Below are 21283 nucleotides of genomic sequence, written 5' to 3' on the forward strand. Positions count from 1 at the left end.
CCCGGCCATTTTTTGGCTGCAGCCATCATTGTTGTTTGGCGGGTCCGGGCTGGGGATTCGAACCTGCCACCCTAGGTGTACGTGGCTGGCGCCTTAGCCGGTTGAGCCACAGGTGCCGAGCCAAGACTCAGTATTCTTCTCTATGAAATGGAAATGATGAATGTGTCTACACCTCATGGGCTCTTTGCCTTGTGGGGATTAAATGAGTTAATCTATGAAGAGTACATGGAGCTGTGCCAGACAGGGAAGGCCTCTACTAAAGCTAATGACCATCATCAATGTCACTACCAACTTTTGGGTACCCTGGAGAATTCTGAGGGCTGAAGGTCAATGTTGGAAGGATCTCAGGTGCTGAGACATCCCATGCATGAAGCCTAACTTGGGCTTCAGATCTCAACTGATCTCTACTTGCTCTTCCTCATGTGTCCTACCTATCATTATCCTACCAGAAGCCTCATCTCCCACCACTCCTCTCCAGCAAAAAGGTCCCAACTCTGTGGTTTTGCTCAAGCTCTTCCCTTTGCCTGAACTGCCAGACCCGGCTCTCCTCACACCACCCACCCCAGTCAGATCACTCAAATTGGAAGCCATTGTTCCCTTCTCTGAACTCCTGGAGATTCACTTGCTCATCTTAACTCACCAACCACTGACCTCCAGGTCCATGCCTGTCTCACTGTTTCATGGACATTCCTGGAGGACAGTGGTGACGTCTATCTGGGTTACTTGATCTGGTCTCCAACACAACCTGGCCTAGAGCCTTTGTGATGACCAGCTGTATTATAGAGGGTCCAGTGATTACCTGTTCCAGCATTATGCTGCTTCTGCAAGTGTGCCACCTACTCTAGGTGGCCTACCTACAGGGCCAGAGGAATCAATAACACAGAATACCATGGGAAGGACCAAACAGGCCCTTTGCCTCCCAATAACAACAATCTTACACACATGTGCAAAATCTGTTTCCCATGTGGACTTCTATCAGCATTGTGTGCCCTATCCTACAATGAGAGCCCTATGACCTTCAATAGGCCAAGCACCCTGGCCTGCCCAGGAACCCATGTTGGTCTGATCAGGGTCCAGCACCCTTCCCTCTAAATCAGCAGGTCTCCATGCATCTGGGGTCTTAAGCCTGGGATGGAGACCAGGCAGGAGAGACATAATGGGCTGCGAGCAGGAGGCTTGGCCTGGGGATACCAAATACATAGACACTGGGCAGGAGGGAAATCCAGAAATGCTCTGGTTCTGTCTTTTTATATACAAGGAAGCTGAGGCCTAGATGGGAAACAATGCATAAAAAAGGCCAAGACCAGAATCTGACCTCAAGGGACAAGCCAAGAAAGTTGAAAAGGTGAAACAGGACTGAACAGTTAGGACTGGCCAGGCTGGCACTGAGAAAGAAACTGCTGGCCCCATGCCCTCCTATGCACTGTTGGTCTCAGGTGCTGCCATCATTGGGTGGGTCCTGAGTGGCTAATGACAATCACTGTGCTTGAACCAATCATTGTATCCTGGGAGATCACAGTTAATGCAGACCTCAGAGGGTGCTTCAGCCAACCACCCATCTGAGACTTAACTACTATTCATGTCATCATCCAGTGCTGGCTGTCTTGCCTCTGCTTGGATACCTCTAGGGATGGGCAGCTCACTGCTATACAAGATAGCTTCCCATTTAATTAGTGGGTTAAAAATAATCTCAAAGGGATTATGGCTTTTCTGAGCTTCAGTTTCCCTATTTATAACAAGGAAAGCTTGGACTGGGTCATTAGTCCAACTAGGTTCTCCCTGATGGAAAGAGGCATAGTTCCCAGACCCTCTCCACCTAGCTATAACCCACAAAAGCACTCTGCCACTTTCTGCATGGGGCTGAGGGACACAGAGGACCTCAGTTAACCACAGTCCAGGTTGCCTGTGCTAGGGAATCTGAAATCAGGCTGCAGTGCACCAGGGCTGGATAGGCCTTGGAGAGAACACCATGCCTGATGGTTAAAAGCAAGGCCAGGGAAGTCAGCCTCACAGTTGACTAGCTGAGTTACCTTGGCTAATTAATCTCTCTGTGCCTTAGTTTCTTCATTGCTAAACATTCCCCAAAGGGTATTGGTTGGGTGAGGATTTAGTGAGAGTTCACATTGAGTGCTATAAACTAGTATTAGAGAACTTACCAGCTGCCTTTATTGTTATCATCACTGACCCATCAGAGTATGCAGCTAAGGTTAAATAACTAGTTAGCAGCCAAAAGCGGCTAGAAGTATTATTGACTGCCTGCTCTGAGGCCACTGCTTCACGGGGAAACTGAGGCCTGGGGTCATTTAGGTGGCAACTGGCCATCCAGATCTGCTTGACTCTGGCCTGGGCTCCTGCCCAACAATGCCATCTCAGGCACAGAGTGGGCACAGCCTTCTTGTCAGTGTTAGATGCCACCCTGCACCCAGAAGTTGCATGTACACAAACACACAACGTAACATCATCTAAACAAGGGTCACTGAGAAAGGTTTTTCCTGCACCACCTCCACTCCACTGATGTCACCAGCATCACCCTCTATTCTCCCTCTTTCTCCCCTACGACGACCTTCACTTTAGCTCAGCAAGCTGCCTGAAGCATTCAAACATTGACGGCTCATCCTAGCCCATCCAGCTCCAGCTATCTACCATTGTAGTGACGTTATACACAAAGAATGACATACAAAGAATTTTGAGTCACAGGGAGCTGCAGCAAGATCATTACAACCAGAAAATGACCCGTTTGATCACCTACAGCTTTAAAAATAAAAAAATGTGGGTAAACGTGGGCATAGCCTCCAAGCCAGGAAGCAGACAGAGAGTAGCAAATACTAGAATGCTTCTTTGGAGAGAGAAGGCATCAAGTCTTAACAAGCTGCTTGTTATATCAAACTACCCTACCTTGGACCTGGCCCCTGTGGAGTGTGCCTTCATTAAAAAGCCAAAGTCCCTCAGGACAATTCCACCCAGCTAAACAGCAGCTACTGAACTTTGAGTTCCACGATAGCAGCCCGGAGAGCTCTGGCTCTACTCCAAAGGTGCCAGGCAAGGGCAGACCTTTCACAGAGTCTAGGCTCTCAGCAGATGTCCCCTTCCCACCTCTTCTGTTCCTGAGTCTGGACTCCTGCAATGATGTCCTGCCTATGACTGGGCAGGACCTCCAGACCCTGCCCCCACATCTGCACTCAGAATGAGCCATTTACTTCTAAATGAGATGCCAGGAAGGGGCTTATCTCCTCAGTTTCTCTCACCTGTAAAATGGCACATCTTCTCTGAAGGGACGTCGAGGGGGCTTAACAAGTGTGTATGTCAAAGTGCCTAGCATAGCCTAGACTCTGGCAGAGGCTTCAGTCTTGGGTGCTACCCTTGCCTCAGTGTACAACACACATGCCACGCTTAGTTCACCCCAAAGTCTTCCCTGCAAAGTACAGGCCACATTTGCATTCTGCCACTAACTCACTGCACATCGTTTGGTTACACCTTTCTCCCTCCTTACCCTCAGTTTCCCCATCTGTAAAACAAGGCTGTTAGGTTTAGATGACTTCAAAGATCCCCCTCTGTTCTGACATTCCGAATATGTCCCTAAGTCACTCCTACAACCACTAGTCCTTTGAGCCTCGGTCAATACCTGCTGAGTTCAGGACTGGCTGTGCCACAGGAAGTGCAGGCCCCAGCTCCCAGTGCCAGCTCAGGGGCTCCCAGAGAGTGGGTGGCACACCAAGCCCAGTGGAGGTACAGGATGTGATAGTTCGGGCTACTGCAGAGCCCTGACACACCTGTCCGTGGTAAAGACTCCACCAGCCAGAGGGACAGCGGGATGCCCTCCCTGGGGACCCTGGCCCCAAACACTTGCTCAGCTCTCTGCCTCTTGCTGCCCATGCAGGCTGCTTTGCCAGGTAACATGAGAAGGGTGAGGGTGAACATGACGGATGGCCCTCCAACAGTCTGGCCTATGCTGTCTGGTCAATTGCTCACTGCCTTGCCCTTTGCAAAGTGGCCAAGTGTCCTAGAGGCTACATTGCTAGCCACAGAACTGCTTTCCATGAACAGCCCTACAAGGCAGAGAGTACTAGGGCCAAGCCTGGACTCACATATCCAGATCCTTCAACCAGTGACCTACACGGTATCTGCAATCCCGTAAACTAAGGCTCAGCACAGGCCCATGTGCTCCGTAAAGGCCACCTCCTCTTCTTCCCTGTTTCAAAGGAATCAAGAGAAAAGTACTCAAGGACATAAACACTAAACAAACAAATAATGTGGGGGGCCACAGAAAGAGAAATCTATTTTCCAAATCCCCAGATATACAGGGCACCGATTCCATAGGCCTCAAAATCTGGGCAGCTCCCAACCTGCTCCTGGCCACCCTCCGGCACCCGCTGTACAATGTGCCCCACTATGTTCCCACCTGGACGGGTCGGAGGAGCCAACCGCACAGCTGCTGTCTGTCTCTGAACCATAATCTCCAGCCAACAGAGCCCACACAAGGGGCTTCTCTTCTGCCTATGACCTTCCCACCACCCTGCCCATGTCTACTCAAGATTGCTGGTGTCTGATGACTGTTCATTCCTTATTATTCTGGCTAAACAGGCACCCAGGGTGCTGCATACCTGACCACATTCTCCTGGGCCTCCCACAAGTGCTCTGACAAGGTTTTACCATTACAGGCCAACAGGTAACAGCCTCAGGGTTTGGAAAATCTCCTCATTTCCTATAAACCTGCTTCCTGCCCCAAAACAAAGATCTCTGGATATGTGGCCAAGGATAATTTTACTGATCTGCCTCCTTCTGTGATGAAATCGAAGTGACCTAGCCTGTTAACTTTTTTGCCCTAGCTGCTAGGAAGCTCCAAGTTTTATGCTGCAAATGCTCTTATCTTTTCCAGTCAGAAATTTCTAATAGTAGTTTTCTCTCCTCTTCTCCCCATTTACTTCTTGGCCTCTACCTTGAATGTGGCACCTTGTACTCTAGAAGAATATTACTGAGCCCTCCCAGTGCTTTTCTAGCGTGGTGAAATATAGGCAGGTAAACTATGAGGAAGATTTAATATGGCACTGCCCCCAAACAGAGCCCAGAAAGCACAAGCCATCCCCTGCTGAGGCTGGCTGGGGACCACTCACCCTGCCACTGCATCAGGAGCCCCTGTCTGCAGCTCTGCTTACCTGCCATGATCCTCTGGGCCTCGTAGGGCTCCATGTAGCCAGCACTCTCCCCCTTTCCTCCTTTGTTCTTGAGGTCATTCTTGGCATCAAAGGGGTCTGAATAGTCATCAGCTATGGTCACCTGCAGGGAGGAAGATGGCAGGGTATGTGAGACCACCTGTGGCTTTTTTGTTTCACAGCAAGGCTTTAAGCAAAGCCTCAGCTCAGTGAGCAGCTGAGGAGGAGGAGGGGAGCCAGGAACCAGGGGTGGAGACAGTTGCCCTCAGGGAACCAAGGAAGGGGACTCACATACTGGCAGGGCTGCAGTACGAGGCAGGGTCTGAGGCCCTGCAAGCAACCTGGCTGCTCCAGGCACAGTGAGGGGAGGACAGAAGGGGACCTGGCTGGACGCAACACACTCTAAGCACAGAGGCAGGAACCCGGAGGGCATCTTTCTGGAATGTGGCTTGCTTGGTTCATGGGATGAAGTGGAGGGAAGTGGGAACCGCGACTGCAGAAAGCCTAGAAATGCTGAGGTGCCCCTGTGCTGGCTGAGGCACAGTTTGTCTAGAGACAATTAGCTTGGCGTTCTATTTCCCCAAACCTGGAACACAATCACCCCTTGGGTAATCAGAAAACAATTTGGTGAGATCAACATGCTATGAGGATGCCTGTGGCCCCAGATAGGCCAAATGAGAACACAAAAGTAGCTCAGGGACAGACAGACTGCTAGGGCCAGAAAGGGCTTTAGAAGCAACTTTGTCCAACACCTTGGGAAACTGAGGCCCAGAGAGGGCAGGGGCCCTACCCGGCTCCTGCACCTCCAGCTCTCCCCACTCATCAGTATTCCAGAGCCTGCCCTACCTCCTCCCTGAGAAAAGTTCCACAACTAATGAAGACTGAGTCACTAGGGGGTGGGTGGGGCTCGGGAGTGGGGAAATCCTATGAGAACATCTGGGATTCCACCATCTTAGAGACAAAGTTCCACAGTTTCCAGGGAGAAGAGTAAAAATTCTCAGTTGGAGGCTATGAGCAAAAAAGGCCATGGTTCCTCCCATCTCTTACTTCCTAATCTGTGTAAGGGGCACACTTACCAGAGGGAAAAGATGAGAACCCCCACCCCCACCCCAGACCTATGCCCCTACCACATACCCTGGCTTCACTATAAATGCACCAGGCAACTTTCCCCTAGCCCACTTTGGTCAAGCATCTGGCAAAAGTCAAGTACGCAGTCCCCAACCTGGGCCACCCAGCTTCCTCTCCTGGGAGGAGGACAGGTAAGCAAGAGCATTTCTCTCAACCCTTGGGGGTGGCATGAATTGTCATTTAAATTGTGGGTTTAATTAGAAACCACAGGAGCCTCCTGACTCCCTCCCAGCTCCTGGAATGCAAGGCATTTAAGGGGCCTGCAAACCTCTGGGGAAGAGAAAATACTCTTTGTCTGCCTTGTAAATGGCAGGCTTCCCGGCAGGGTTAGCAGTGACCGCCAGCTGCCTGGGACTCCTGTGGAGGGCAGCCGGTGGCAACTCTGTTGTCCTGCACATGGCTGCGGCCCAATGGGAGGTACAGCACAAGGTCAGCACTGCTCTCCAAACCAGAGCAGCCTATCTGTGAGAGACTTGAGGCTGAAGGGTCCAGCTTCAGGGTATCTGTGTTCCTGCTGCCATTACCCCACGGCTGTGGGTCAGGCTTTGCATCCCAGTGGGACCCACCTCCAGATGCTGACATTGTAATGGCAGACTTTCTTGAGACTCATAGAGCTCAAATGACACCAGGCCAGCGAAAGAAAGAGGTGGGAAAGAGCAAGGTCTCTTGTTTGATTTTCTACTCTACCATTTGTAGAATACATTAAGGAAAAAATTATACACATGAACCACTGTCAAACAGAACAGTTCAGACGCTGGTCAGGTGCAAGGTTCTATGTTTAGAGTTCAAGGGACCAGACATCCAAATGAAGAAAAACAATGTAGTTGCTGTGTATGACATCCAATCTCATTCCTCCCGTCCCAGACGTCCTTGCTGTCTCTTTTCAATATGAACATCTTCCATAGATTCTGCAATGAGGAAGGCAAGAAATATTTCCCTGAGAAAAACATCAGGTTTGGGGATTCGCTGGGGGGCAGAGAGGGCTGGGAGGGGGGAAGTTGAGCTGCAGTCTCCACAGTAATCCAGAAATCAGCATTCCAGCTCTTCTTGGAAGTACCCTGTAATTTGTGAACACAGAGGCTCTTAGGATATAAACTAAATCTTTGTTCACCCTAGGATGGGAGCTCTGGAGGCCTGAGATTCAGCAGGAGCTATCTATATTTTCTAATTAAAATGAGATCTGAGCTCGGGCTGTCACAGGGCCCCCAGCTGCCTACACTGCTTACTTCCGTTTCAGTAAGAATTTACAAATCCTAAAACCAGGAAAAGCCCCTGGTCTCTGCTGACATATGGTTCCATTTATACCTGCTGACAGTTGAAAATCCTTCCGTTTAAAAGAAAAAAAAGTTTAGCATTCTGTTAGTTTAAGAAGCTAATCAGAAAAAGCTCCTCAAATGTACTATTTAATCAATTTGCTTTCCAATTTCAAAGTGAGGTTGGTGGAGGGAAGGGAATTTGAGGTTTGAGCAACCCGAAACTCAGCAAACACTACATTTAACCATCTGACCTTACGCAAAATCATGTCCTACTTTTGGGAATAAAAATTTAACCAGGTGTTAGGAGAACTGAGCGGGCCAGAGTTGACCAGAGCACCACATGAAATACCACAGGCTTCAGCCATCAGGATCGCGCAGTGTGACCACTGTTCAAGCTGCCCAGGGCTCAGTGTAAGTTAAGATGGCCAGGCAGGAGGTTTGTGTGAAGGTTGCTGCTCTTCTAAGTTAAAAGGAAGGTAATGAGTTGTCCCCAGACGTGGGCTTGGATTCCCGGTGGGATTGTTTTAGCTTTGCTTTAAAATGTGCAGCAGTTACTAGAACTCTGGGAGGCTAAGGCAGGTATATTGATTGAGCTTAGGAATTCAAGACCAGCCCCTGTCTTTACTAAATATAGAAAAATTAGCTGGGCATTGTGATGGGCACCTGTAGTTCCAGCTACTTAGGAGGCTATGGCAAAAGGATCACCTGAGCCCAAGAGTTTGAAGTTGCTGTGAGCTATAATGCTTCAGTACTCTACCCAGGGTGACAGTGAGACTCTGTCTTAAGGGGGAAAAAAAAGCCCCAGGTGGTAGACAAATCCTACATATCTAATAATTCAACTACAAGGAAGCCAGGTGGGACTTCTCTGCAGGCAAAGCTACCTGGGCACACAGGAAGCTTTCCTTTGATTTTGGTCTCAGACTGGCAGAGACCCCAGGAGCCACACAGGGCAGAGAGCCACTGGTCCTACCAGTCCACTAAAGAGCTGACTAGAAGCAGAAAGACAGGCTATTGGGACGCTTGCCCTCCTGGAAGGGACGATACACCCCATGTAAGTCCTTTTCCTACTTTCACACAAAATGACAAGACCCTAGGTCATCAGACTAGGGGACAAGTGCAGATCCCTCTTCTGGGATCTTCTGGGGGGACAGAGGGATTGGGATGGTTAGGGGGAGCCAAAGAGACTTATTTCCCTGTAACATTAAAACACTTTTAAACAAGGAGAACCTATTCATGTGCTATACGCAAAAGAAAACTTGTTCAGAACCATTCCTTGTCCACAGGCTGTTTAGGGTATAGTAGACAGTTTCTCAAACTTGCTTGAAAATAGGAATGGTGGCTCGGCGCCTATAGCTCAACCGGCTAAGGCGCCAGCCACATACACCTAAGGTGGCGGGTTCGAATCCCCTGCCCAGACCCGCCAAACAACAATGACGGCTGCAACCAAAAAATAGCCGGGCGTTGTGGCGGGCGCCTGTGGTCCCAGCTACTTGGGAGGCGGAGGCAGGAGACTCGCTTGAGCCCAGGAGTTGGAGGTTGCTGTGAGCTGTAATGCCACGGCACTCTGCCCAGGGGGATAGCTTGAGGCCCTGTTTCAAAAAAAAAAAAAAAAAAAAAAAAAAAAAAGAAAAGAAAATAGGAATGGCCCAGAATACTTGTTAAGAAAACACATTCCTAGCCCCAATATTCTATATATTTAATAATCAACCCAGATGATTCTTAATAAGGAAAGTTTGGGAAACTTGTCAGCTAGAGCCAGCCCCCTTCCCCACCAGTCAAAAGGCATGCCTCCAGATATTACTCAAGGAGTTTCACTTTCCCCAGATAATTTTCAGCCCTGCTCATGAAAGTGAAGCAAGAAGTCTGTATTAACAGCTCTCTTGCTTTCTTCCCTGAAGGTTAGCGGGTCAAGGCATGACCCAACATGCCTTGGTCCAACTCCAGAACCTCAGACACAGAAGTAATGGCACCCTCTGTGCAACCCTGTAGGATGGCTCCAGATTGAGTACCTTGGCCTGGGCAGGTAGAGAGGGGTACCCCTGCTCAGCCCCTACCACCTGCCCTGAGGACCTGGAAGCCTCTTTGTCCTAAACCCCAGTCGCTGAGCCCAAGTCCACCTTCCTCTAAACAAACGCTCCAGAAAGATCACCCAGCTGCAGGTACCGCCAAGAGGAGCCACTGCACAAGTGCATGGGGAGTACCTGCTGAACTCTCCCTCCTGCCTGCTGACTCTGCTCTAACCTGCTATAAAGGAGGGACGAGACAGGCGGAGCAGTGCAGCTTCCAGAAGTGGCTGGCCCACACTGTCCCTGCTGCTCCATGGGTACTCCCCCAAGCCACATGGTCACCTCCACATGCCCTGCCATTTGTGGGAATGGTCAGAGCTAAGCTGCCCTGCTCGGCCACGGGCTTGTGAGGCAGGAAGTCCCTGTACTGCTCTTCTCTCCCTGAAAGTGTGAGGGCTGCACCCCACGAAGCCCTGAATTCTTGTCAGGCCCATGACTTCTTTCTGTTCTACTTCAAAGCAAACTGCACACAAACGCACTTGAGAATGTTCCCAATGGTCCCAGTGAGACCATTTCCTTATTGATTCACCATTAAGACTATACATTAGTTTTCTTAACAGTACTGGAGCCGTGAATCTCTTTGGAAATCTGCTATCTGATAAAGTTGGTACTACTCCATCACTTTTATGTATATGGTGTTGAGCACCTCAGAGGAAGGTCATGAACCCCCAGTGAAGACCAGTAGCCCCCGCCTTAGAGCCACTGCTAACAGTGGAGACAGACACACTCTCTGCCTTAGCAAGGAGGTGGGCGCAGGACTACAAGGTGCTGACTCCATCATAATTCAACATTCATTATTCACCTGGCTGAAAACACAGTGTTGTGTCTGACAGGCCTGTCATTTGGCTGTGCAGGGGCACTGTGAGAGAATGATGGCCTGGGGCTCTTCATCTCAGCTCGCCAGCTTGAACTCAGCAACCCTGGCCCTCTCTCCCACTCTGGGGGTCAGAGGGCTCCTTGGAGGTGAGCAAACACTGTTCAGGGGCAACAGCAGCCAGAGCGCCTCACTGGAGGGCTGGACTGGCCTGGAGTGCTGGTTGTCCTCTGGGACCCATGGTGACACAGGCCCTCAAAGTCCTGATGCCCACAGGATGAAGGTTCTGTTGCCATGACAACAAAGACATGGCATTAAAGAAACAGGGCACTGGGAGTATGGAGAGGCTTCAAATAACCAGGAGGCTGCTCGGGGAAGAGACAGTGGACAGATATTCCACTGTGGGGACACAGAAGCTTCACAGAGGCAAGCTAGGTGATTCGGGAAGGACATCTGACAACCAAGAAAGGGACGTCCTGCCTGGGACAGGGAGCTCTTGCCACTTAGGGTGTTCAAACAGAGGCTCTGAGACAGGTTTCAGGTGAAAGGTCACCTAAATATGCCACTCTCTGTATTTTCTTAGCACAGACCCAGTGCAGATACTAGATTCAACCTAGGAATAGAGATCTGGGCCACCTCACAGCAAAACCTGGGCTTTAAGGACTGCTGAGGAGAGTGGCTGTTTGTACGGATGGCTAAGGCAGGCAGCACTTCCGGAGCCACACAGCTGACCAGTGGCAGCTGGGTTGTAGCAGCAGCCTGGGGCTGTGCAAATACACAGAAGAGCAGCTGGTATCGCAGAAAGGACACCGCCAAACCAAGCAGGGACAGTCCAGGTGAGCAGAGCTCTGGAACTGGCTCTGCTACCTCCCTCTAACTTTGTTGGGAAACTCCAGGCAACCCGCTTTACCTCTTTGAGCTCTGGCAGTTCATCTGTGAAACTGGGCAGAGTGGTCTCCCTTCTAAGCTTCACATATACGTTGTAAGGAGCAAATGAGATGATTCAGGGATGTGTTAGTAATTTATAAAGAAAAGGCTATGTCCTTGTTACAAACCACACAGCACTTCCCAGGTGTCTTGAGACTGAGGTTAAGTGTGTGAGGTACAAAAACCCTGAAGGTAGGGCCTCTGCTCACACAAAACTGAAAATTTAGTGGGGAGAACAAGACAGAGATGTGACGAGACAGCCCCAGCCATGGCCCCAGTGATAACCAGGGAAAATGGCTGCAATTAAGCAAGACAACAGTGATCATATTTCTCAATCACAAAAAGGAAAATATCTGTGAATGATCCTTTTTTCCCTTTTCATGCTTTGGGTAAGACACACGTCCTGGTCAGGGCACCTAGCTATCTGGTAGAGAGGCTCTTGGACCTTCACGTTACCCCGTCTGTGCTGGAGACAGCAGTATTCGCCTCTCTACTACTGTCCACGGCTCCAAGGGGTCCACAGAACCGGGCTATGGCCCCAGGCAGGCACACAAGAAAGTGCCCCCCACCCGGCTCTCCCCATCCTCAGTTTTGACCATTGTAGACAAACTTTCCTTACTTGTGTGCCAATAAATCACTTCTGACATGGTAAGGAAATTAATTTGGGGGAAGATTAATTAGCTACATTAACGCACTCAGCTGCAACTCCTGGAAGTCAGAAGGTGGGGAGGGCGCTTTTCCACCATGACTCGTTCCCTTTCTTCCTTCTAAGGTCCAATCAGTCATGCAGTCACCTCATAAGTTCTAAGCCCCCTTTTACAAGCATGAAGGCCCCTGCCAAGCTCCAAGGGCAGGGAGCTCATGACTGGGCAAGGCAGTCTTTTTGGGACAGTCATCTCTATTAAAGGAGTCTCCCTTATGTAGAGCTGAACTCTGACTCCCCACAGCTCCCAGCAGTTTCTTTGCACTGACCTAAGGTGTTATGTTGTAAATGGTCCTTTATAGCCCTGCTGGTTACTTGCCTCATGAGGGGGATTTAAAGTGGTCACCACTGGTCTTTCCGGTCCAGCCCCTCCCATGGCCGGCCGCAGCAGCTTGCCTAGACACCTGCAGGCTCCAACTTGTTAGGAAAAATGCATTCCTAATTACAGCCTCTAGTGTCAGCTCCTCTCTGGCCCTGCTTGCTCAGCACCTGCCCAGCACCACTTTAGCCAGGGTCTTTGGACAGAAAATTCGGTACATCCCTCCTGAGGACAGAAACACCCAAGGAGGGGGCTGCAGGCACTCCTGAAAGGACCCTGAGAGGCAGTCCAGTCCACTGGGTCTCAAACTCTTCTGTGTGTATAATCTGTGCAAAGAAAATCTTACGTGAAATCTCAATGTGCTCTGAAGAAAGTGCCACCACCCAGTCTGAAAACCATGAATCCATGTGGGACAGGAGGCCCCCAGGGGTGAACTTAGCAAGGTACTAAAAATAGGTGACCAAACCCTTGTTTCCAAACTCCCAGGTCCACACTGTCTGCAATACCCTATATAGCTATCTAGTTTTTCTCTTAAAGTCACCCTTAAAATTTTCAGGCATAATCACAACCACCCCTCAGGAAGAGATCCCAGCTCCTCTTACAAGGACCACCACCCATCACTGCAGGGAGCTCTGCAGGAGGTGGGCCCAGACCAGGCTGGGTCCACGTGGGGTCACCAACTCAGCCTGCCTTTGTTCTCCCTTGAGCTATGACTTGGCGCTGCTCCCCTGCAAACCCCTTCACAACCCTGGCCCACCTTCCCAGATAGCCCCTTCTCACAGGCTTCCTGCTCAGGGGGTGCAAGTTGTACTCTAAGGATTTGGGGCCACTACCTAGAAAATGCTCTCGCAGCATCCCTGATGGTGAAGAGTAGGAACAGGATTTTCTCCTCTTTCTCCTGCAGAGCTACGGGTTAGAAGGCTAAGAGGAATGTACCAGCCAAGAGCAAGGACGTGGGTATTGTCCTTAGCTTCCTCACCTACAACACAACAGGGTGAGGCCTACCTGAGCACATGTGCTGGCACACGACAAGGCTCACTCAGTGTCAGGTGTGAATGCCATCATCCAGCCTGACAGACTCCCTCCTCTTATGGGGAGGAAACTGTGGCCTAGAGAGTAGGAGGGTCTTGCCAAGGTCATCTGGAGAGTTCATCTCCTACCACACTTCCACGTGGATGGGTAACATGACAGAAGGCTCATGAGCAGGGTATCAAAACCGGACTCCAATCCAAGCCCAACCATCAGAGAACCTAAATCATTTGTTGACCTATGTATTTATAGCCTGCCTGCTTCCAGAACTGGTTTTAGACAGCTCAATTCGAGACATTTTTCCATTCCAGATAGGCACGGCCTGTTTGTCTACTGCACCCTTCCCAAGAAGGGTTCAGGAATGCCCGTGAGGCTTTCTCACGGTAACACAGGCTCTGCAGTCAGAATAACGTCCAGTGTGCTCACAAGAAAAGTATGTGAAGCGAAACAGCAAAGCTTACAAGCCAAAGGCCTTCTCTATGCAATATGGTTCTTTTCAAAGCCATGCACCTGTGCCCCATCCAGGAGCTGAGAACAAGCAGAACTCCGCAGGGGCAGCCTCTCTCTCCAGTGTGTGCTTTCTGTGAGCAGAGCTGAGGTTAAAGGGGAGGGCAGCGAGGGCCGGTGCATGCAGCTCATTTAACGGGGCCAGCAGAGCTCAGCTGTCAGCAGCAGAGGTGCAGGAATCTGTGCTAAGTGCAGGGTCGTTTCTCTCTGGAACAAGCCCCATTAGGATGATTCATGCACATTTCCCACAGGGGAGCTGGAAGGTGGGCCAAGCACCTTTAAGGCACAAGTAGCACTAAATGGCTGTGCTCCCCAATAGTCACCTTTCTTTTTATTGAGGGCAGGCAGCACTGGCCACATTTACCACCTTGGATGTGAGGGCTTCCAATTATATTCTGCTTAATAGTGGGTGCTCAATAAATGCTGATTTGCTTTCTAAAATGATGCTGGCTTCTCGTGTCTTCCAGCAACCAAGCCTCAATGAACCCCATATTTGCCATTATCTAGGGTAGGCTGCTGTCCCTGAAACCCAGCACTGCTTTTCACATATACCCGGCACTTTCTAACACACAAGGTAGTTGCTGTGGACAGAGCTTTGCAATGTCAAGGATGACAGCTCAGTAATTGACAAAATCAGGTCTCTAAACAGTAGTTATAGGATAGTTATAGTAGTTACTTTTCTAAAATATAACACCAAACACATGTTTATATGCACAGGAGAAGGACTGAAGGAAATGAAGTAAAATACAGCACACACCGACACGCTCTCTCCCTTCCCATCACCTGCCATCCTACAGGGCTGTTCTGGCGGACACAAGACCACTGAGCTTCCCACGGTCAGGGAACCCCCTCTACTCCTGGACCCCTTGCTGCATCTGACCCAGATGTCTAACTTATAAACATGTCAACTAATCTAGACCACCGCAGCCTGTGTCTTGAAAATCCTACTAGGCCCAAAGCTTTCAACGCCAGGGTGGCCTAATCAGCTCTGCCCATCGCCAGTCTGGCATTGAGGAAATGCTGAGGAGTCCGTGAGGGAATGAACAAAGGGTCTGCAGGGCCACTTTTCTCTGGGGGAAGTCAGATGTCCTTGCCAATAAAGGGCAACTCATGCTTATTACCACAGGACAGACAAGCAAGTTTTCACTCAAGAACCTGCCCCTTCCTGGGTTGGCTATTTCCTGGCTGCATGACCCTGAGCAACTTACAAGATGTTTCCTCACTTGTGAAATGGGAATAATACTAAGGCCTGCCTCATGAGATTGCTGTGAGATTTAAATGACTTAATATTTGCCAAAAGCTTAGAACAGTGCACATAGCACATGGTAAGCACCATTTAAGTGTTGGGTAAATAAAGTAAGTAAATATGTACATATTTGCATAGCATGTGCACCATACCTAAACACACATGTGCACGTGTGTACAAAGGCAGGCATGCCCACACTGCTGTGTGCTTCAGCGGGGCACGCAGCACGATTTGTTTTCTCCATGTGTGCCGTGAGGTTGGATGAATGAGCTCTCTCACAGCCCACAGAGAAAGAGCGAAGGGTTGTAGTCAGCCTAAACCAAAAAGCCCAGCAAGTGAAGTCCAACAAGGGCATGGCCGACAGCTGCGGCCAGCAGACCCAGCTTCTTTCTGGCCCAGCTCTTCCATACCAGCTGCTGCTCCTGGTCAGAGAGCACCTGTGACAGAGGCCCCCAGACACCCCGGTCCTGGATAATGTACAACTTCCCTCCCTGGAGACATGGAGCCCCAAGAGCAAACTGCAGATGAGACAGCAAAACAAGCCCAGATAAACCTCGCCCGCCCGCCTTTCCTCTAGGCTGACAAGAGGCCTCACCTCTACAACTCTCCCCAATTGCTTCTTTTCAAGCTTCCTCACAGAGGGCTGTGGATAAGACAGGAAATGCCCTAAGTGGGGGATATTCAGGAGTCTAAAAGGCCCAGGCCAAAATACTTCATTTCTCAGGTTCAGTACTATAGGTTCTCATTTTAAAATGCCAGAACATCAGGGACTTTGACATTTATGGTTCCCAGAGCCACCTTCATAGGCATGTAGCCTATGCAGTCACAAAGGGCTCTGCACTTGGCTTAATGCCCTGCCGTCACCACCTGGAAATGTTTAATCATTTTTTAATGAGGGTCCCCACATTCTTATTCACACAGGGTGGGTCCTGTAATTTATGTAGCTGATTATCAAGGCTCCCCTACACCCAAGTATTTCTGTGGGAGCTTGAGACCCAATCTATAACACTTCCCCCTAGTGGGGCACCATTAGCTGAGTCACACCTGTCCTACCTCAGTGTCCCCACCTGCAGATTGGGAAGGGTAGAGTGAGTCTGCAGGGCCAGAACTCTGGATTTCATTTTATATCAAAAAGAGAAAGGTAAAGACAGAGGGTCACTAACACTAAACAAACCCAACTACCATCTGTCTTCACCCACATTTTATAAAGGAAAGAATAACCATCAACAATAATGAGAAAACAGGAATAAAGTACAGATTTATTCCTTTAAAAGGAATAAATTTAACCTCCCAACTTTTCATTTTTCTGATTTCACTGGCGATCACCATGTTTCTTGGGGGAAATATTAAACATTTCACACCTTTCCCACCTTGGTTTTTTGGTATTTTAAAAACCAAGCCCTTCTCTGGGACTCAGGGTCTCGTATATAAGTTACAGCTGAAGGGTACTGGCTTTTCCTGTCCCTTCCCTGCCTGGTGTTGCTCCCACACTGAAGGTACATTCCAGATCGCCACTGGGGTCACTCTCTACAAGACACAAACACAGCACCCAACAGAGGCTTCATGAGTCAGACCCAGAATGGCCCTTAGTTATTAATGCCCAGTGTAAAGTCCCCTTCCCAATAGAAGGTCATAAATCACCTGGCACCGGAAACATTCCATCCTGAAAGGAAGGCAAAGGTACCCTGAGCTGAATCCCAGACTTAACTTTTTCAAAAGAGTAAACTGATCCACTGCTGAGTAAATCAAGCCATGGGTGAGGCAGGGTCCTCGCTACTAAGCCACTGTCACAGGATATCCTGACCCACCATCCAGCTTCCTCTCCTCTGCAGAGACCCAGTCCTAGACAGTTGGGTCCTCTAGTGCCAGGACCTGAGTATCTCAGACCAGATCTCTAAGAGTTGGAGGGTTCTGGTTGATTCAAGCTGGCTGGAGGCTTAGGGATGACGCTGATAACATAGGTACCGGAGAGGGGCGCCTACTATGTGCCAGGCTCTCAGCTGTGTGCCTGCACATGTCACCTTATTTCACCGTCCTAATCACCTCATTTTCAGATGAGAAAACCAAAGCTCAAAGACATTTAGGAACTGCCCAAAAAGATGGTACAGGTTTCAACCCAGGCTGGCATCAACCTCTGTCTCTTCTATACCACCCACGGCCATGGCATGAGTTTCTGATACCCTGGGCTCCTTCCCGGCAGCAGCAGGAGATCTCCAAAGGGAGATGTGACAGGAAGAAGAGGAGCTCTGCCAATTTGGCTCAGACGCACCAACCCTGGGCAAGGGCCACACCTGACACTCCCTCAATAGGCTGGGCACCGGAAGTCTCCCTTCCTCAGCCGCCCGTGACTCCAACACACCTGCACCCTGCCCGGCCACACCTGGGGAAGCAGTGCTTCCGCCTGCAGCCTACACATGGCCTGGTTTCTGGCTCTCTCCTCCCTCTACTCTTACGGGCCTTATCCTTCCTACCAGGGGCATCTCACTCCCTACCGCCACCACTACCACCATATACAGTGCAGTGTGGCACAGCCCTTGTTCTTAAACTAGAGGGAAGTAACACGTATTGCTTTGACGTTACTCACGGCACCCCACGAAGCCCTGAGAACCCCCTCACTACTGGAGAGAGCGAATGAGAGCTACAGGGTAAACCTGCTTCCTTAACAAGAGCAAATCTTTGCGTGGTGCCCAGCACCTGGTGAGCATGAAAAACACCTTACCTAGATCGCTCTTTACAAAATGACAATAAGGGGAATCTGATTTTTCTCATTAGTACTGGCAGGAAAAAGGAATTTTATGGGGAAGTTAGTTCATTTCTCAAATGGTTAGGATAAGCCTAGTTGAATTCAAACAACCAGGCATCTATAATGCTGTAAGGATTGGAGGATCTGGGAAGAGGTGGCTGCCCCTGGGGTCAGCATGGTCAGCCTGAAATCACCACAGGCTCATAGCTCCGAGGTGGTGAGAGTGCCCAAGTGCTCATCTAAGATGCAAGTGAGCACAGCACACCATCACACCCACTTCTTCAAGATGACACCAGTGATTTGGGCCACCGGTTGATGGGAAGGGGCCCTTTTCAACCTACAGATCCCAAAAGAACATACTCCTGGAGATGACTATTTTGGAAGGGCTCAGACAGGGTCCACCTGAGTGGTCAGGTTACACTCTCCCTTCCCCCACATTTTTGTCAGGCCCATCCTCTGATCATGAGCAACAGGAATGAACACATGGACCCATCCTGGGGCCCATAATGAGGCCTAACCTCTTGGGCCTCACAGACCGGCTTGGGCAGGCCTGCTCAGTGAGTAAGACAGGAAGGGCCCTTGAAGCTGTCCACACAGCCTTTTTTACCTTCAAAAAATCTGATGTGAAATCTTGACACCCTCCTGAGCACCGCCTCCTAGATTTAAGAAGGGGAGAGGTGGCTTGGGTTTTAAAAAGAAAATTGGATTCCCATTCATGAACTCCCCACATAGAGGGCATGTAACAGGTAAAACAGGTTCTGTCATTGATGAATGAGCTCAGATAATAATGGGGCTCACCCTTCCCCATTAAAAATATTAACCTCATTCCAGCCGAGTGATGTCATAAACTCAGGGCCCATGAAGCGCTCTCACGATCACACTTCCCACCTGCCAGGTGAGGGGGCTGAGTGTATGTCTCTCAGCCCAGTGGCAAGCCAGGAAGGCACAAGCCCTTTGGGAAGTCCACTGATGCCCCAATTGCAGATGGACAGGAAGGAGAAACAGTGTAATAACTTGCCATGCACAGACAGGAACCCAGGGGTTCTTTCTTGCCTTAGCTGCCTAGGACTTTTATTGGTCTAACATAGCTTCCCAAAGCCAACCTGACCCCACGCTGAGCTGGTAGGACTTTATGATCCACCACCAGGGATCCCGTCTCTTTTTACTCTGCACAAACCAGTGGACCACTGGAGAAACCCGTTCAGCTTTGGGTCCTGCACTTATGAAATTAAGACCTGTCACCAGGATGATTAAAAAAAAAATTTGAACTCCATGTCACATGGACATAATTGAAGGGACCAAGTAGTACGTTCTGGAGAAGATTCAGGGGTGGGTGGGTACAAGATGAGAGGTTAAGCTTTGGGACAGAGGACAGAATGGGGACCAATCAGTAGAGATTGTAGAGAAGATTTCAACTCAATTTTAGGAAGAATGTTCGATTAGACAGCTGTTCAAAATAGGATAGGATATTTTGGGAGGTAGTAAGCTCCTGTCACAGGAGATCTCCAAGTAGAAAGTGGCTGGGCACTTGGTAAGTAGGTGGACCCAGCCTAAGATATTTTGCATCAGAAACTAGATGCTCCTCCTGAGATTTTTATGACATCCACAGCATGGGACTAGGGGCAGGGGAACCACTGTTAAAGACATTGGTTCAGCCTCATAAAAGTGCAGCCCTTTCTCTTACAAGAAGCCCCCAAACCTCACTGGCTTCAGGGACTAAAGGGTGCTTCTCTGGTATAATTGGCTGGTTTCCCAAAAGCACATGAGAGTGAAAGGCTAGACATATCCCTGTCCCCTCAGGGGGGGTGACATCACCACCATTATAGAGATGAGATGGGGGAGATAGGTGTGGTTTCGGGTGGGACCCAGGCTGCCCAGAGCGGGAGGGTCTCGGCCTCATTCCCCAACAGCAACTGAAAGGCTGGGTGCTATGGGAGAAGCACAAGTCATGTCCAGCCACCACTGTCCTGGAATTCAACAATGCCCATGGTAGGCCAGGTCCTAGGGACAGAAGAACAAGCACAACTCAATGTCTGGCCTCAAGAAGTGGACAGATAGTCTAGGGAGAAGTCAGAAAGTCTCTTCTGCAGGAAACAAACAGTAAATCTGCTGGGCTCCTAAGGTCCCACAGTCTGCTGCAACTACTCACCTGTGAAGTGTGCAATGTAAAAGCAGCCATACTCAAAAATAATTATTTACAAAATCAGACAGCAGCTTAGTTTGTCCCAAGGGGCTACAGTTTACCCCTCGCCTAGCCCAAAGGTTCTCACTAAAGCTGCACGTTAGAACCACCTAGGGAGCTTTCACTGGCCACCAAAGCCTGAGTCTCACCCACAGAAATTCTGATTTAAGTGGTCCAAGGTGGGGCACAAGATCAGAGTAGTCTAAAACCTCCCCAGGGAGCTTGCACTCAGTGAACTCAAGATGAAGAATCCCTGGTCTCCAGCAGAAACAGATACATGTAAACACCCTGCTATAATCCCACGATTCCACAAACTCAATGAGGGAAGTGACTTACTCAAGGTCACAATTGAGTCAAGAGGCAGGGAATCTGGACTCAAGATCTTTTCCCTGCACCCTGGCAGACAGATGGGCCTAAATGCCTCTCCTAGAGCATGGGGTACAAGGGCCTTCTTGCTCCTGCCCTACTGCCCCAGGGAGGTGCAGACCCCAGGGAAATCCTCACTGACCCCAACCTACTCTAATGTCCTAGACATTTTGCCTCTCCCCACACCAAACTGCAATGACCTATAACTAACAAGGGAACAAAATTCCCCAAACAGCTGCCTTTTTTACTGAGAAGCAACATTTTTTTAACATGTTTTTGAATAGTTTATTAGCATCTACAAGAAGAAAAGAAGACTGTAAAAACTGTACGTCTTTAGTCCTAACAAGCACAGCCACAGGAAGCTCTTCACCAATGACACCACTAAAGACCTGCCAAAACGTGCCACCTGCCCAGAGTGCTGCCCACGCAGGACTCAGGCACAAGGAAACCCAGAGGAACAAGGAGCCCTCGGGAATGTTGCAAGAGCTTGTCTGAGGCTGGGCAGCCATTGGCAGTGATGATCTCAACGTCCACAGAGCAAATGAGCTCTGGCAGACAGGGGAAACCCTGGCATCTCCTGCCTTACACAAGCGCTGCTAATGGTGGTGACCAGAGAGCCTCTGAGACCTTCCCTTCCATCCACCAAGCCACAGGAACAATCAGGAGCTCAAGAGAGCAAGGATGGGACCAGTACAATAATAATAATGATATGAAAATATGGGCTTGGTGCCTGTGGCTCAAGCGGCTGGGGCGCTGGCCACATACACCTGAGCTGGCAGGTTCGAATCCAGCCTGGGCCCGCCAAGCAACAATGATGGCTGCAACCAAAAAATAGCTGGGCATTGTG

At 49.8% G+C, this 21283-nt stretch overlaps 1 protein-coding gene across 1 annotated transcript in view; it reads right to left on the minus strand.

Annotated features, from left to right (window-relative positions):
- SHB (SH2 domain containing adaptor protein B) overlaps positions 1 to 21283 on the minus strand; it is a 135096-nt gene that overhangs the window by 84069 nt on the left and 29744 nt on the right. Inside the window, exon 2 of the mRNA XM_012802300.2 lies at positions 5154 to 5274. Coding sequence (XP_012657754.1) covers positions 5154 to 5274 — 121 coding nt within the window. The remainder of the gene's footprint in view (positions 1 to 5153; positions 5275 to 21283) is intronic.

The sequence above is a fragment of the Otolemur garnettii genome, unplaced genomic scaffold (assembly GCF_000181295.1).
Source record: "Otolemur garnettii isolate 467f Iridium unplaced genomic scaffold, OtoGar3 scaffold00014, whole genome shotgun sequence".
In the NCBI taxonomy this organism is placed as follows: Eukaryota; Metazoa; Chordata; class Mammalia; order Primates; family Galagidae; genus Otolemur; species Otolemur garnettii.